The following is a 16391-nucleotide window of genomic DNA, read 5'->3' as shown; positions in this document are numbered from 1 at the left end:
TTTTTAACAACTTCATTGATGATGAAAGCAAGCAAAGTTCAGTACAAAAAGCAAACGCAAAAACCTTAGAAGAGAAAACAAAACAGATTGCTCAACCTAAACAAGATCTATGAGCAAAAAGCTGTGGCTTCTCTTAAAATTCTCTGATGTAACCAAGGAGGACCTCCTAGCGCTAAATAAGAATTAAAACGCCCATCCCGGAGGACACTCCGTGCAATCTCTCTAGCTATCTGATTCGAGACCATCGACTCTGTTTCAAAAGTGACTGATCGGAACAGAGTTAAAAGGTGTGTGATCTCAGTCAGGTCAGAACGGTACCGAGGCCAGTCTTTAGGAGTTCTAACTGCCTCAATAGCTTCTTTAGAATCCGATCCAACCACCAAGTTTTGGTATCCCAAGTCTTTCATGCTGCGAAGCGTCCATATCAAGCAACGTAGCTCAGCTGTGAGTCTATTTGGCGAAGACGTAATGGCATCCCTTGAATGGTGTAACACATTACCTTGATAATCTCTGACAATATAGGCTACCCCACTATGTAGTACCGCATTTCGCCAATTTGAGTGGACGCTACACTTGACAGAACCCGCGAGAGGAGGTTCCCATTTCTTCTTTGCTCCTAACAGACCTTGATCTATATCAGTGTCAGAACTATTAGTGTTGACTTCATGCCAGAGTCGAGCTTCCTCAATGGCTTGTTGAAGTTGATGGCTAAGGGATTCTTGGGTATCAGAATATAAGATCATGTTTCTATTCTTCCATATCATCCACAGGATCCAGGGTATAGATCGTCGTTGTGGTTCAGGAATCGACATAGAAGACATCTACTGCAAGTGATCTGTTAAGAGTTTCACCAAAGACATAGAAACTAAATTTGGTACAGGTTGGAAACCCGCAGTTGCCCACACCTCCTGCGCTATATCACATTTGAACAGGACATGCTCGATAGACTCTGTTCCAACCTTGCACAACTTACAAACGGGATCAAGATTCAAACCTCTACTATTCAACCTCTCTGCAACGGCTAAAGCTCCAGATGCAGCTCGCCATAAGAAGTTAATTTTTGGCAAGGTAGGGACTTTCCAAATACTTATTTCCAGCTCTAGCAATCCCGGTTGTGTTGATTCAGCCTGACGTGCGATCATTTCTTTCAGCTTCGAAGCAACTTCAAAACCACTCTTCACTGTGTAGGAGCCATGTGGAGAGTAGGCCCAGATATCTTGGTCAGGTATATTTCCAATCGGCATTTGAAGGATACGCTTCACTTCATTCTCAGGGAAAAGAGATTGAAGCTTTTCCACATTCCATTGTCCTCCTTCCGTCATAAGAGATGAGACGTGAGCATTCACTTCGATGTCTCGCTGCTTGTTGATTGGTCTATGAGGCTCCCCAACCATAAAAACTTAGATTTTGGTTTTTCTTTAGAAAATACAGTTATTTGAAAAAAACTAGTTTCCCTAGATTTTAGAGAATCTATTTCTCTAAAAATTTTATTGTCTAAAATGGTTTAAAAAAAAACAAAAGCCAAAAACTACCACAAGTTAGCTACGACTTTTCATAAATACACTCAATCAAAAACTACAACATTTGGTATCCAAAAGCATTTGTATAATTAAACTAATGTAATATTATTTTAAATAAATCATAACTATTAATAAAATATAAATTTTAAAATTATTCAAAATTAAATATTAATAATTGCCATAATGAATTATTTTATAAATATTTATATTTGTACATGAGCACGAGAAAATCACCTAATAGTATACTACATAGTAAACATTTTAAATATATTTACTGGACTAATCTGTTTTCATTTTTGTTATACTATGGGTTTTGCATCTTTTTGTCCTTAACTTAAGACAAACTCTATGGCTTTGCATCTATCATTGTAGATTTTTTTTCCACTGTTTTTCATCTTTTTATTGCTAAATACTTTTTAAACTCATTTGATATTATATATTCTGAATATGCTATATAATTTTATATGTTTTATATATACTTAAATTAGCATTGATGATCAATCGTACAATATTTACATATAAAATTTTAATATTGATTTTTGCCATTTTATGCTATATATAGTTATCTTCAAAAATATTTTCATATATACATAAATATACTTATATATCACATGAAAAGTAAATATATTTTTACTACAATATTAATTATCCATACAAACAGAAAAACTACATTCATAAAGCCTAACTTACAAGAAAAACTACATTCATAAATATCGCCTTAGGTCTCTTAAAAACTAGGCACGGCACTGGACATGATGCTTTTCGGTTGTGAAGCCTAGTAGGCCTTTGCACCAATTCTTAATTTACCGACATGTTTCTTCTGATCATTTTCACATTCTGTGGGGAATGAATCATTTTAGAACATGATTATCGGTTGGGAACCATTACAGTTTCTAAAAGAAAAAAGAAATTGATATTATATTTGCTTACTTATATGTAATTTTTTAAAGCTAATAGAAATGTTAAACGTTGACATGTAAACATTGAGGTGGCGGAATGGATGTATGGTTCTCTTTGGCAAATCGTGGTGGTGGTTGTCTAGATATGGGTCAGATTTGGATTCGGAAGCAGGTTTCTATCTCTTCCTCTGCCTCTCTGTTTGTCTTCTCGGTGCGGGTGAGTTGACTCGCTAGGCTGAAGGCGGTGCTGCGTTTCCATAGTGGTAGAGTTGTGGTGTTTCTTCTGCTCCTTTGGTGGTCGTCAGTGTTGTTCTTGTTAAGCCAGTCAGTCCTTCTCTCAGGGGCACGTCGGAGTTGCTATCGGTACCAAGCCAGATTGGTCCGTTACGGGTTCTCCTTTGGCGTGTGCGAGGAGGTCAGTCGTTGGACTTGTCAACCACGGTTGTTCTTTTCGGTGGCGGCGCGTGCAGTGTCTGCAGGTCTCAAGGGATAGATCTTGGGCTTCTTTCTGACCGCTTTGACTAAAGGCAGTGCTTGTTTTCTCTGTCATTTCGGTGCAGGTACGGTGGTGTGTGGCGGCTTTGTCTGAGTGGGTGCCTTGGTCTCGGTGTGAAGGCTTCGATTTGTGAAGGCTGTAAGTCAAGATGCCTTCGTAAGCTGTTTTTGAAGAACCCTATCTTAAAGAACTGATCATCGGGCACGCCAAATTCTACCGGGTCAGTTCTCATTCTTGGTTTCTCTGCGGGTTCCATTTTGCGACAAGCGATTGTTCAAATTGTCAAGTATCCTTTGCTCTTAGAGGCTTAGCTTAGAGTCAGTCCCTTCTTAGTTAGAACTGAGTTTGTGTTTAACACTACAAGAAATACGAGTATTGGTAGCAGTTCGCGGTAGCACGAATTCTCGAACTGCTACTAAAAATGTCAAAACTCAGATCCTAACTTTATCATACCATTAAATAAACGCTACACCGGATTTTCATTAAGCGGGAAATCAAAAACCCACTTTCGAGTCTGTTTTTATTTGGTAACATTTTGAACCGCCAACACTTTGGGAAATTTTGGTTTTCACACCAAAACTTTTTGTGTTTGGGATTTTTTTTGTTTTTGCCAAGTCCTTTCTTCATCTCAACAAAAAAAAAATCATTCATGTCTAGAGAAAAAGGTCAATTCTTTTTCCACTCGATGTATTGATCTCAAACCCAGACTAGGCACAGCTCCGGCGACGCTTCTATTCTGGCAATCCCAAGCCTCTGCTTCTGCGAAACCCTAGACGTTGGAGGTGAAGAAGACCTGCTACTCTTCAATGGCAGAAGTAGAGAACACTAATTCTATCCGGTCTCAGAAGACGAGATGGCAAGCTACGAGCCTGGAGACGGGTAGAACTTCTTCCGCCTCTCTCTCTGTCTGTTCGATTCGATCTCATATATATTTCTCCATCGCTGCTTCTCTGTCTATTTCAAGTTCCGTTGATTCTTCTTCTTCGTCGGGTATGATTTTATTTGGATTTCACCATCATCGGTTGTTTCTCTGTATAATTTGCTTTCAAATCCAATTCGCTAGGATTCTGTTTCCTCGCAAAGCTTCTCTGCAGTTTGACAGTTTAGTAGACTGAAGAAGTGAAAAGTCACATTCTTTTCTCTAAATGTTTCACTTAGGGACTATTGATTCAGTTACTCCAAGAGACCTGATGCAACTGCAGATTTGAGTGGTGCTATTGAGGTTTGTCACTCTTACTTACCTGTCGAGTTACTTGTTTTACTACCGAAAGAGCATAGCCTTAGTAGCCATTTTCATGTTGACAGGCTGGAAACAAGGAGGACATTGAGAAGTACAGCAAATGAACTGTGAAGTTATTATACCATCCACTTCAAAGCAATTGAACCAAGTACTCTTATTAGTACATCTACAATATCCCACTCTCCAGATTGCAGAACAATCTTCGCTCTGTGGTTGCTGTAACAGACTCGGAGTTGCTCTATAATCAGGCAAGTCTCTTTCATATCTCTTTGTAGATTTGTTGTTTATATGAAATGGCTTTGTAGATGCCTATATGTTTTCAGTGGCTTTGTTTGTTCATTGAGTTCTAAAGGTTGTCACTTTAATGGTGTTTGTTGTGTAGGGGAATGATTCTACTCTTTTTAGCCTCTCCTTCTAGTTTTCTCTGCTCTAATAATCTTCAAAGACTTAAATTCATTGTTGATAATCACTTATATACAAGGATGTATCAGTAACTACTCTGCCCTTGTTAAATCTCCTTCCACACTTGTCGTGTCCTTGTGAGATTCTGTAAACGTTGATAAATCTGTGTCTTGTATTTTCAATAGGTTGATAAATTTATGTCTAGTTGGAACAATGACAAAGCTTTTAGGGATAGATTTATTCAGTAACTTCAATTCTTATTTGGGTGTCTTGCTGTCTTTCTTGGATAACAGTGTGAAAGTTATGGTTTCGTTTTATGTGTTTCAGGACATTGAGAAAGAGAAGCTGAGGAGCGAGAAGCTTTTTTTACTAGAATTAAGTTAGTTTCTTTGATTTTTTATTTGAATGATTAGGTTAGGAAGGACTTATAAGGATACAAGTCTGATGACGAGTACTTAATATATGTATGTTTCAGATTTATGTTTAAAAATTAGATTATCATTTATATTTATAAAGTTAATGATATTTTTATTTCTCAATCCTCTAAAACCCCTAACTTTCAAATATTTCATTATAAAATCTAAAAATGACACAAAAAGTAATATGATAAAAAGAAAACCTAACACTAATAATAAACTAGAAAAAGAAAGAAAAAGTACATTTTTACATTAAGTTTTAAACCCTAAACATGCCCTAAACCCTAAATACATACCTCAAAGCCTATATCCTAAATACAAATTTCAACAATAATATTTTTAAACTTGAATTAAAACTCTAAATTTAGTCATTTCAGAAAACTTAATCTTGACTATATATTTGATTTCAAATTCCAAACCATACTTACATACCCTACATCTATTAAAAGTTAGGGGTTTTAGAGGATTGGGAAATAAAAATATCGTTAACTCTAATGAAATACCATTACAAAATATTACTAAAATTATGTATTTTGGAAATTTAATAAAATATAAATTTTATATTTAGATTAAATTGCATATCTAAACTCTAAACATATAATCCAAACTTTGTATCATACTTCAAACCCTAAACCCTAACACTTGAAGTTAGTTTCTTAAAACTTCAATCTTAAACTTAAGATCAAATTTAAATAATTTTAAAAATTTAATCTTAGATTTCTATTTTAAACCACAAACACTAAATATTAAATCTACACCGTATATCTAATACCCTAAAACCCGTCCTATATACAAAATCACAAATCTAATATTTTCAAACTTATAATATAAATTTTAAACTCAAACTTCAAGTCTACATCAAAACTCAACCCATATACATAACTCTAAATATAAACCCAAAACACTATATTCCAAACTCTAAACTTATTAATCATTTTGTTAATTTTATATTATTAGTTTTACTTAACGTAAAATTGCTTATAAAAATGAAATCTAATCATTTTGTTAACTTTATATCATTATTAGTTATAATTGTAAATGTATTATTTAATTGTTACATAATTATCTAGAGTTATACATTTTTAAATAATTATAAATAAATGAAAAGACAATTTCTGTTAGCTTTTTTGGGGCCTTTGATTGATTTTGATCCAAAGGCTCAGAATCTATATTTTTGTGATCTCCGTCCTTCGTTCTGATTGGTCGAAACATAATATGTATGGATTGCAAATCTTAGCCATGGATTAGATTAAATCAATGGACAAGATTGACTCTTGTTGTGTTTGTTCCATTCATCCTATTTTACTTATTATTTTTTTTTGCTTCTTCTTCTTCATTCATCTGTTTGTTCTCTCTCGAAACCAACCAACACGACAATTGTTTTTGCTTCTTCTTCTTCAAACCTTAAACTCATAATCCATGGATTAGACTAAGCAAGACGGTGTTACCAGCTGGAGTTTGTCCTCATCCGAAGCCTGAAGGTTACCAGCCGTGGAGGCGACGGCGTTTTATCTCCGTGTATGTCATAGTCTCTGTGTACACTGCGACATTCATTAGTCTAGGTTTAATGGATTCGTTTTATCTCTGTGTAGGTCATATTCTCATAGAAAGTCCTTGTCTTTGTCTCGATGCCATTCAAAGGAGATATCTTATCACCGGAGTCGGAACTAGCCGGAGTCGAAGAGAGAGTATAGTCGGAGATGTGTCAGATTCTGTAAGCGGAGGAAGACAGTGAGACGATGACACGGGAAGGAGAATTGTTGGAGGAGTTCATGATGGTGGATGATGGAAGAGCACAGCAGAGGCGGAGGTGAAGCTCTATGGCAAGAGGCGGAGATGGAGCGAAGAGTTAGGGATTTTTAGGGTTAATTTTTTTGGTTAATATTTTGGTTTACGGTTAACCAATTTTGTTTTAGTGTTGTTTTGGTTCAGTGTGTAAACTGATTTATTGGTAAACAGATTATAATTAATAAAATGAAATTTATTTATTTTGTTTATAAATTAATTCTTGATTTTTTAATCATTTGTTTTTAGTTAATTAGTTTTAATCAATTAATTTAATTAATTTAATAAATTAATAAATTTAATCTCTTATTATTTAATTTTTAACTATAACGTTATATTTGTGTCATTATAAAATATATTATGGCACAGGAAAAACGCCATATAAAAATATGTAATAACAAAAATAAGACGCTATTAAAATAGTTTAATATAGCATACGATCAATGCTACAATATCATTATTTTTTATAGCACACGAAAATATGCTATGATAGAGGGGAGGTCTATTATAGCTGCGGCTGTCACGGCGTTCTTCGAAACGCTACGAAAACTCTATAATAGCGTTTTTCGGATGCTACTAATACCGATTTTTCTTGTAGTGTAAATTTGTTTTGTTTTCTCTGCTTCTTGTTATCTTAGTAGCTTTTGTAAGAAATTGGAAATCTGATAATATATCTTAACATTTTACCAAAAAAAGAAATTTATATTCTCTTTGCTACTTTAATTAATTTTTCTTTTTCTTAAATTATAAAAACTCTCTCTATATACTTCTGATGGAGCTACTGGTGCCTTTTTGTTTGACCAGAAGACCTTAATTATATTCCTTCTAAATAGGGCTGTATATTTTATCCGTTAAATTTGATTCGATTCGTTATTCATTGCTATTTGATTTGAAAATTCCGGATATATGTAATCTTTCGAAGCAAAGCTAATACTAAAATTCAATTTCCGTTAAAATCGAAGTAAATCACAAATATTAAAATTTTGGGAAACGAATATCCGATCTAATCCGTCAATATATAAATACATGTATATCTTGATTATATTTAAAGTTTTAAATGTATAAAATTATATATTTATTATTCTAACATATGATTTGACAGGTTCTATTTATATGATTATTTATATAAAAGTATTACATAAAAAGAAGAGAAAACATTTATGATAATTATATTTTTTTCTTAAGTTTTGTGTTATTATAATTTTTAACTAAGTTTCAAAATTTACAAAATATGTTGATTCACTACTTCTTATAATTTTTATCTTTTATATCATGCAAAAAAATATTTTACAAAAAAGTTTGTATAATTTTTTTAAGATTATTTGTATTAATCAAAACAAATGAGATATCCGTAAGTATTCACAAATATCTATTTATTTTCAGGATATCCATTTTTCCGAATATCCGTATTTTTCGAAGCAAAACAAATCGGAAAATTAGATTTTCGTAACATTCAAAGCAAATCACAAATACATTCAAAGCAAATCACAAATACCTTCAAAAATCCGGATATCCGATCCATGCTCATGTCTACATCTAAAGCATCAAATTTTTAACTGCAGAAAACAATACTAATAATTGCTTTGAAGAAATCCATTGCGTGTGTGTTTGACAAAAAAAAAAAAAGAAATCCATTGTGTGTGTGTTTTTTTTTTAAATTAGCTTATGCCATTTGTATTAAACTATTAATCCATGAGGAAATTTTGAAAATTCGAAATAATCTACGACACATGGCTCCTCTCAGTCTCCAATTATTTATATCCAAGAAACAAAGCCCACTAGGTCAATTGCATCCCAAGAAACAAATAAAAAGCACACAACAGAGATATATATGATTTGTTCCCTACGCCAAGTACCTAAACATGTTAGGATTCTCCCTGTCCCTCTCCAAATATTCTCTGGTTATTAAATCCTCAATACGGATTTTAATTGCTTTAATATCAGGCTTGAACATCCGGCTAAGTTGCTCGACACACTCAGAAACAAGTTGTTGATGTCCCAATGCTTTCTTCCCCTTCTTGACAATGGCAGCATCAATTGCATAGCGTCTGTCTTTATCGACATCTTCAATGACTTTCTTCCTGTCATCAACATGAGGGAGAGGGATTTTTACTCTGCACATTCTAGCAGTGAATTTTGAGTTGAATTCAAAAACATCAGTCCTGGAAACAGTCTCTGTGGCTGGCTCCTTGGTAAGGATCTTGTATTTACAACATGACAAGGAATGAAGCAACCACACTAGATCTTCATGGCCCACATTCAGTTGAGTTTGGATGTCACTGTAGCTCAGTTTGTCTCTTGTGTTGAAAAGTAGAAGCACAACAGCCTGGTGAGTAGACACAATCAACTCAATGGGCTTTTGATCAAACATTCCATTGACGTGACAAGTTCCTAGTGAATGGATCCATGTAAGTTTCCTACCTTTAGTTTTCTTTTCATAAAACTCTTTGAAAAATTCAACACACTTGACCATTTCACTTGGTAGATTAATGCCAAACGTTTTGTAGCTTGGCCAAATACCGGTGGTAAGAAGCGTGACGGTCAAACCAATCCCTGGTTTTGCAACAGAGTTATTGGCTACATACTCCTTGAAGCTGTTTTGGTTTTCTCTTGACAATGTCAAATCATTCACCATTCTCTCCATCTTAAAAGTAAACTGTCCAACATGTTGTTGTTTGAGCTTTGTAAGGATACTTATCTCATGATCATCGCTAACACCGCGATTCAACAAGAGCCTAAGGGACAGCTTCTTCCTGTAAAACTCTGCAAAAATATCCTTTTCATGACTTAGATAAGCAAGGAATAGGACCACCTTCTCAATATCTTCGTCACTCAGTTCATCACTTCCCCATTTCTTAAGGATAATTCTGTCGCAAAATGTTGCCAGTAATTCGTCAGCGACTGCCCTTTTCAAAGCCTTGTGAAAGAGGGTGTGGTTCTGAAAACACTCGGTGACCATGTATTTTTCATGTAACTCGATTAATTTTCTGATAAGAACCTGTTCCTTGTCATTAATAGTTGTGTCTGTGACATGCTGCTTGAATATCTTTGCAAGACGTCCCAAGCTGATTTGCTTTTCTGAGTGCGTTTTTTCTAGAATCTGATTTTCATGAACAACAAACAACTCATGTTCTACTACCTTAACCAGACTTGACTCACTGCTAAAGTGAAGGTAGTGACTCACTCTCTCCTTCTCCTTTTTTAGAGATTCTTCAATCTTAAGAAGATAATCGTTAACAGAATCTTCTTGAATCCAACTTGATGCCTTGCGAGAATAGTAAGACGCTGTATCTTTAAGCATGAACCTCTCAAAATCTTGCTCATATCTTTCCATTCCCATCTCTACGTAAAAGTCGAATACTCTTTTCATTAGCTTCCTATTAATATCTTCCCCTTCTCGCTCTTTATCAACTAATGCTAGTACAGCTTCTCTAATCTTGGATTGCTGCTTGTAATAAACCAGGTCACGGAAACAGCCCATGCCAACTTCTTTAATTGATAAGAGTGATCTTCGAAAAGTATAGCAACGGTCAAGGTATAAGAAGATACAAGATAAGAGTTCAACCAATCTTTTATGGTGAGACCATCTTTCAACCAACTCTCGCAGCAGCATATATTCATCGCCATGCTTCTCAATGAGAGCAGGTAAGACTGTTCAATTCATATGGTCCTCCATTGTTTCACAATACTTCTGATAAAGCTGCGACGAGAGATCATAAGGAGATTTCTGGGTGCACATTCTGTAGACAATCGTGTAAAGTTCCATATAACGCTGAGATGTCATCAATTCTGACACAGGAAGAAGACCTTCAGACTGCCGTTTCAGCGCAGTGATACCAATTTGTATTGTGACACCCGTCACTTTCTAACTAAATGGCCACGTGTCAACCGACACCTCAACAAATAACAATGTGACACCAGTCTCCACTAAATAGTGAACGGCGGGCCACCAACCATAACACATAATACAAAAGGCCATATACCTAACTATACTCTCAGCCCAAGCCCAAAATAAAATCCGAAGGAAAAGTCCAGTAGCACCGAGTCCGTCCAAATATCACATTGATGCTTGTCTCACCTGAAATGGGGGAAGAAAGAGGGGTGAGCGATAGGGGAATCGCTCAGTGAGGTATGGGATGCTACCCCGAAGTCCGTGGACCCGGTCATAACACTCTGAATAAAGATAATTTAAATCTAATACGTACAAGCACGGCACCTAAAGTACCCAAGTAACAAACAATGGTCCTACGCGAGGTGCGCACTCGCTGCCCACTAACAGGCCAAAAATGTAACAACCACTCGAGATAGTGCTCGTACACCGCCCTCAGACGATTCATCGACACCTCCAGAATACGGTCCAGCCGGTCGACTGAACTGGCCGTACCCTCCACACAACATGACATACAGGAACACCTTCCTGTAGCCGTCTACAAACAATTCTAACTAAGTAAAGCATACAAGAATTTCATTAAGTGAAGCAATCAATGTTGAACCATCTAACAACCTATTTCCGGTTTAAGCAAAGAACCTAAATAACTAATCAAGCAATGACAGACTCGATTTCACGCAGACAGAACATATTAAAAATAAATTATAATTATTCAAGGTCCTAAGCCGCATACGAGAAGTTCGGGAATAGCCCTCACCTTAGAAAATGTAGAGAAGTGGTATCTATGAACTCCAGATGCTCAAATAGACTCCAAATCTGAAATCAGGGCGAAATTTCGGGTCAGAACGCCCTTCGAACGGGTGAAAACGGGTCTGGTCAAAGTCTACGGAAAAGTCAACCCGCTGGTCAAAGGTCAACCCGGTCAAACCTTGACCAGAAATCAATTTGAGATAACCGGCCGGTTTGTCTAACCTAAATCGATTTCAATTGGACCGCCCGGTTTAACCTTAACCGAAATTAAATTAATTAATTAATTAAATCGACCGGTTTACCCTAACCGAAATCTAATTAATTTTAACCAACCGGTTTACCCTAACCGATTCGCAATTAATTTAAACCAGTCAAACCAACCGGTTGACCGAGTCACCGAGTTGACTCACCGAGTCGACTCGGCCGAGTGGCCGAGTCACCGGCGAGTCACCGGCGCCAGTCACCGGCGGTGATGGCGGAGGCTTACCGGCGGTAACGGCGGTCCGGCAGCGGAGAAGCGGTGTTCCGGCGGCGGCGACGGTGGCGAACTACGGCGGAGCAGCGGTGGTCCGGCGGCGGCGACGGTGGCGAACTACGGCGGAGCAGCGGTGGTCCGGCGGTGGCGGAGGCGATTTCCGGCGAAACTTTGGAGGGCGCGTACGGCTTCGTCCTAGCTCCGATTGCGGCGATTCTGGTGGCTACGGATTCGTCTCGACGAGAGGAACGCGATGGTGGCTTTGCATGCACCAGATTCGCAACGGTTAAAAAGATATGGGCGATTTACCAAAACGGCCGAAACAAAGCTTAAAAGCATGGTGGTCTCCGGCGGTTTCTTGCTGTTGTGAACGGTGAGGACGAGCTCGACTTGGTCTTGGCGTGCAGTGGTCGATGGCGAGCTCCGTTGATGATCAACACTCTCTTGTGGCTTCACTTCAAAGGTTTCTCATTCTCTCTTTCTTGAACTCTCTCTCTCTCTCAACTTCTCATTTTCTTTTTCTTTGTTTGCAGGTGGAGAAAACAATGTTGCAAAGACTAAGAGATGGCTATTTATAGACAAATTTTGGGTCTCATGTAAATGCACGGCCGTTAGCATGCTAACAAATACTGAAACCAAAATTCGGGTCGTTACAATTCTCCCCCACTAATAAGGAATTCGTCCTCGAATTCGAGTCTTCCGTTGACTCCTCAATATCAACGAAAAAAAAAAAATCTTTGAATAATCCATCTGCCATATCTCTGAAGCCTCCTACTGAATCTCATCTCTTTTCTAATGAACTCTAACATACATTGTCGACAATCCATTAAATACTTTCATTTGACGATCTCTAATCTCCGCCGGCTAATAAGATGCACACAATCTCTCGGAAGTCATCTATCAGCTGCTGTAAATTGAGCTCTGGCTCTATCACGATTTTTCTTCAAAACAAACATATGAACCACCTCTTAGAAGTCTGATATCTCTTCTTGATAAATCCAATCTTTAATCAACTGTTCCAATCCGCTCCACAATAGTATATGGTCTTGAATACCCCGGTTTAATCTTTTTAACATCTGAATCTTAGATCATCCCTGAAATTTCCTGATTTCGGGTGTACTCGATCGCTTACCTGAAGCTCTAGATTCTTGCGGCGCTTAACTATATTTCGCTGACGGTCATGGGAGTCGTAAGGTTGAACTCTTGAGCATTTCCATTGCTCTACTCTCTTTTGAACTATTGATGGTCCTATAACTTGTTGCTCCCCCACTTTTGTCCAAAAGTGGTGTAGGGTAAGGCTTACTATAAAGAGCGTCATATGGTGCCCACCTAATAGTAGAATGATAGCTATGATGTAACTGAAATGTGCGAGGGGTAGATATCCTCGAGCTTCCTTCCCACTGAAAGACACAAGCCCTGAGCAATTCCACTAACATTTGAATGGTCTTCTATGTCTGACTGACTAACTGCGGGTGATAAATCGTACTCAAATAAATATTGTCCTAATCGCCTTTTGAGAAATTCTCCAAGATGCAGACATATGCTTCCCGACTTGATACAAAGCTGGCGAGAACTCCATGTAATACAACTGATCAGTTCTGTCTGTCTCCTTAGTTACTTAGAAATGAGCTTACTTGGTGAGTCTATCCAAGACTACCCATGTGGTATCCTTGTCACATGTGGTGATCGACAATCCAGTAACAATATCTGTAACCACCAAACCTCGTTTCTACTCTGATAAAAGCAAGCTCAACATAACAATGATAGGTAACTCATCCTCATACATGGTCATCTGACATGTATGTTGCTGCGATGCAATGTAGCTACAACCATTTTTTTTTTCATACTAGTCCGATGATAATAACATTTCATACCTTTGAATTTTTTTAACGTTTTCCGGGTAGATAAGGAAACGCAAGTGGTGTGCTTGCTGTAAGATTCTTTTTCTTAACAGCTTATCGTCTGACACAGAAACTCAGTTTCAGCACAAGTACATCCCGCTCGAAAATGTAGAGTATCCAAATCTCTCAAACCTGATCTACTTAACCATAACTTTATCGTTAACAAATACTTGGTGCATCCTCCACAGTAAATCTGCACATTTAGTGCTTCAAAATAAGGTGTATCCTCCTCTACTGAACTAAACATAATCCAAACTTGCAAGTATTCCAGTAAACTCTTGAACCTTCCTTGTTTCCTAAGACATTGCTCTTGTGCCTATTCAAGGCTTTCACCACATGGTTGACCTTACCAAATGGCGTGTGATATCCAAACTGTAGACTGCTACCAACTCAAATCATATGTACTGTCCAAAGTACAACTTTTTGTGAGTGAATATATATTTTAGATCCCAATGAACCTTAACTCCTTTACGTACAATTACAATCTCCAACCTTTAACGCAAATGCCACTGGTGCTAGCTTCAAGCGGTGCATAGAATGATTAGCCTCGAAAAATGTGATGATTGACCGCAAACATAAAGCTTAGTAAACTTTCCACTATGACGGTGATGGCAACGTAGATAACTCGGTTTCCCATACTGGCTTTCTGTTCACTTATGGGACTATGGTGCCCTTTTAGATTTAGTCTAATCTGATAAAAGAAGTTCTTGTCTCTCTTCTAGACTTACCTCCTGATGAGTAGCTTTATCTACTGAATCTTTCAATCTGCAGTGATTGACGTAACAACATCTGGTGTGAAGCTCTACTCGCATCTCATCCAAAATTCTCTAATTAGTTCTCCTGCTGAAATGCCACCTCTAGAAAATCTTCAAAGTCTACTGATCCCAATCTCATATTCCTTGATAATCATGGTTCTTTGGTTTACATGCTCGATGACGCTCTTCTTCCTATCCATAGCTTCCTTTGCAAAGTACTTCATGTCGACTCTTGGATAAAATCTGCAAAGGTAACTTTATCATGTCCAATGTGACTCCATCGTAATCCTTTGCATCATACTAGCGCATCTCCACGCAAATACTGCATAGTTAATATAAGAACAATTCTGGTAGGCACTCAATAAATTCCTAGTTTCCGCTTCAACTCATCTCCCAATCACGTGCAACTGTAGTATCCATTGTTCTTCCAAAAAGCTCCATATCCAAGTTTCCCATCCGACTCCATGCTTATGCAATGACTTGATCTTACTGCGTCAATTACTAAATCCGAAAATGCTCAATATGCTCTTATATACTCCAACAATCAATCAGGGTGTCGTCGATATATACAATCACGCACTTATCCAAGTGCTCACAAAAGAATTTATTCTTAAGTTTCATGAGTGTTATCCAAGCATTCGTCTCCCCAATTAATATCATTACAATCTATTAATATCTACAACATGTACGGAGGACCGTATTCCGTACACACTCTTCAGCTGTAACAATCTGATGGTATCCCGATGCCAAGTTAGTCTTCGAAAACAATGAATCTCCATGCAGCTTAATCCAATAACCCATCAAAATACGAAAGCTGTAACTCTCCTTAATGGCTTCATGTTCAAGCTTCTGCAGTCGATACAAATCATGGAAACTCCATATTTCTTCTTAACGATCAATATTGGCGCTCTCCACGGTGAAGTACGCGGCCTGGTAAAACTCTGGTCTGATTTATTTTCCATTTGTCCTTTCAGCTCGGCCATCTCTGCTGGCACTAATCCGTATGGAACTTGTGAAACCGGTGCGATCATTGGTTCCAACACAATTGCAAAAACGTCTCTTCTATCCACTTATGGTCTTCCCAAAACCTCAAATACATCCTCATATTCTGCAATAACTAGAAGGTCATGCGACTAATGTCGTCCATCATCTTAAACCATCGAAATGGTCACCAAAAATCCATTTGCATCTCCATCAATAACTCCTCAGCATAATGCAATAATAACAACATCTACTCCAAGAATCCGAACTCTTGCCCTTTGAAAAATCAACAGTACTTGATACCATGATAACCAATCCACCTTAATAGAGACATCATAAAACTCAGCTCCAACTCTGACGATTCTTGAATAACCTGACCTCCCCACGTACGACTAGTACAACTCCGATGAATATAAATAGCTCCCAACGTCCTATGCCAGTTGTCTAACTGACACATCTCTGAAATGATAAACACATCCAAAAACTGGCAAGCATGCTAAGTGTAACTCCAACATCAACACAACGCAAGTTGCCACACCCTAATTCAAAAGCGATCTCCACGAGTTTATAAACCCTCAAAAATAATCACAATACTCGTACTCATACACAATACGTGCCAACCAATGGCTCAAAACTGACATCACATAAAACTCATGTAACAAAAACTCGTGGAACAATGGCTTGAAATTAGGTGGTGGCAGAAACGTCATATATCCACTCTGAAACCACCTCGGAATAGAAGAAACTGGTAAACTCCTGAGCGATCTGAAAAACTGAGACATCACGCATCTGCTGAACATCTGGTAGATCTCTGTTAGCCGAAGGACAAATGACGATGATTTTACTCATCGTCATAAAAAGAGACAATTGAGTTAGTAATAA

The 16391-nt window shown here is 37.5% G+C and overlaps 2 protein-coding genes and 2 long non-coding RNA genes across 5 annotated transcripts; 2 read left to right on the top strand and 2 right to left on the bottom strand.

Moving 5' to 3' along the window:
• Window positions 1-43: 43 nt before the first annotated feature.
• Window positions 44-821, bottom strand: LOC108837392 (uncharacterized). The gene has a single exon (XM_018610446.2). It carries the CDS (start codon window positions 819-821, stop codon window positions 108-110), a length of 714 nt encoding a protein of 237 aa, XP_018465948.2. The 3' UTR covers window positions 44-107.
• Window positions 822-3273: 2452 nt separating this feature from the next.
• LOC108854850 (uncharacterized) lies at window positions 3274-4403 on the top strand. 2 transcript variants are annotated; one of them, XR_001949967.2, is made up of 3 exons: window positions 3274-3905; window positions 4074-4137; window positions 4221-4403. It is a non-coding gene; the product is annotated as an uncharacterized LOC108854850 (long non-coding RNA). The 2 variants fall into 2 exon arrangements; XR_001949968.2 differs by having other exon boundaries at window positions 3275-3794.
• Window positions 4404-6097: 1694 nt separating this feature from the next.
• On the top strand, window positions 6098-6961 carry LOC130499285 (uncharacterized). Its single transcript, XR_008938213.1, has 2 exons — window positions 6098-6491; window positions 6566-6961. It is a non-coding gene; the product is annotated as an uncharacterized LOC130499285 (long non-coding RNA).
• A 1640-nt stretch (window positions 6962-8601) lies between these two features.
• Window positions 8602-10371, bottom strand: LOC108858899 (cullin-1-like). The gene has a single exon (XM_018632756.2). It carries the CDS (start codon window positions 10369-10371, stop codon window positions 8602-8604), a length of 1770 nt encoding a protein of 589 aa, XP_018488258.2.
• Between the last annotated feature and the right edge of the window lie 6020 nt (window positions 10372-16391).

The sequence above is a fragment of the Raphanus sativus genome, chromosome 1 (genome assembly GCF_000801105.2).
Source record: "Raphanus sativus cultivar WK10039 chromosome 1, ASM80110v3, whole genome shotgun sequence".
NCBI lineage: Eukaryota > Viridiplantae > Streptophyta > Magnoliopsida > Brassicales > Brassicaceae > Raphanus > Raphanus sativus.
Note: the sequence above shows the minus strand (reverse complement) of the source record. Positions and strands in the feature narration are given on the sequence as shown.

Excerpts from the sequence above, each read along its gene's own strand:
- LOC108858899 (XM_018632756.2), bottom strand. The coding sequence starts at position 10,371 with ATGCTGCTGCGAGAGTTGGTTGAAAGATGGTCTCACCATAAAAGATTG.
- LOC108837392 (XM_018610446.2), bottom strand. The coding sequence starts at position 821 with ATGTCTTCTATGTCGATTCCTGAACCACAACGACGATCTATACCCTGG.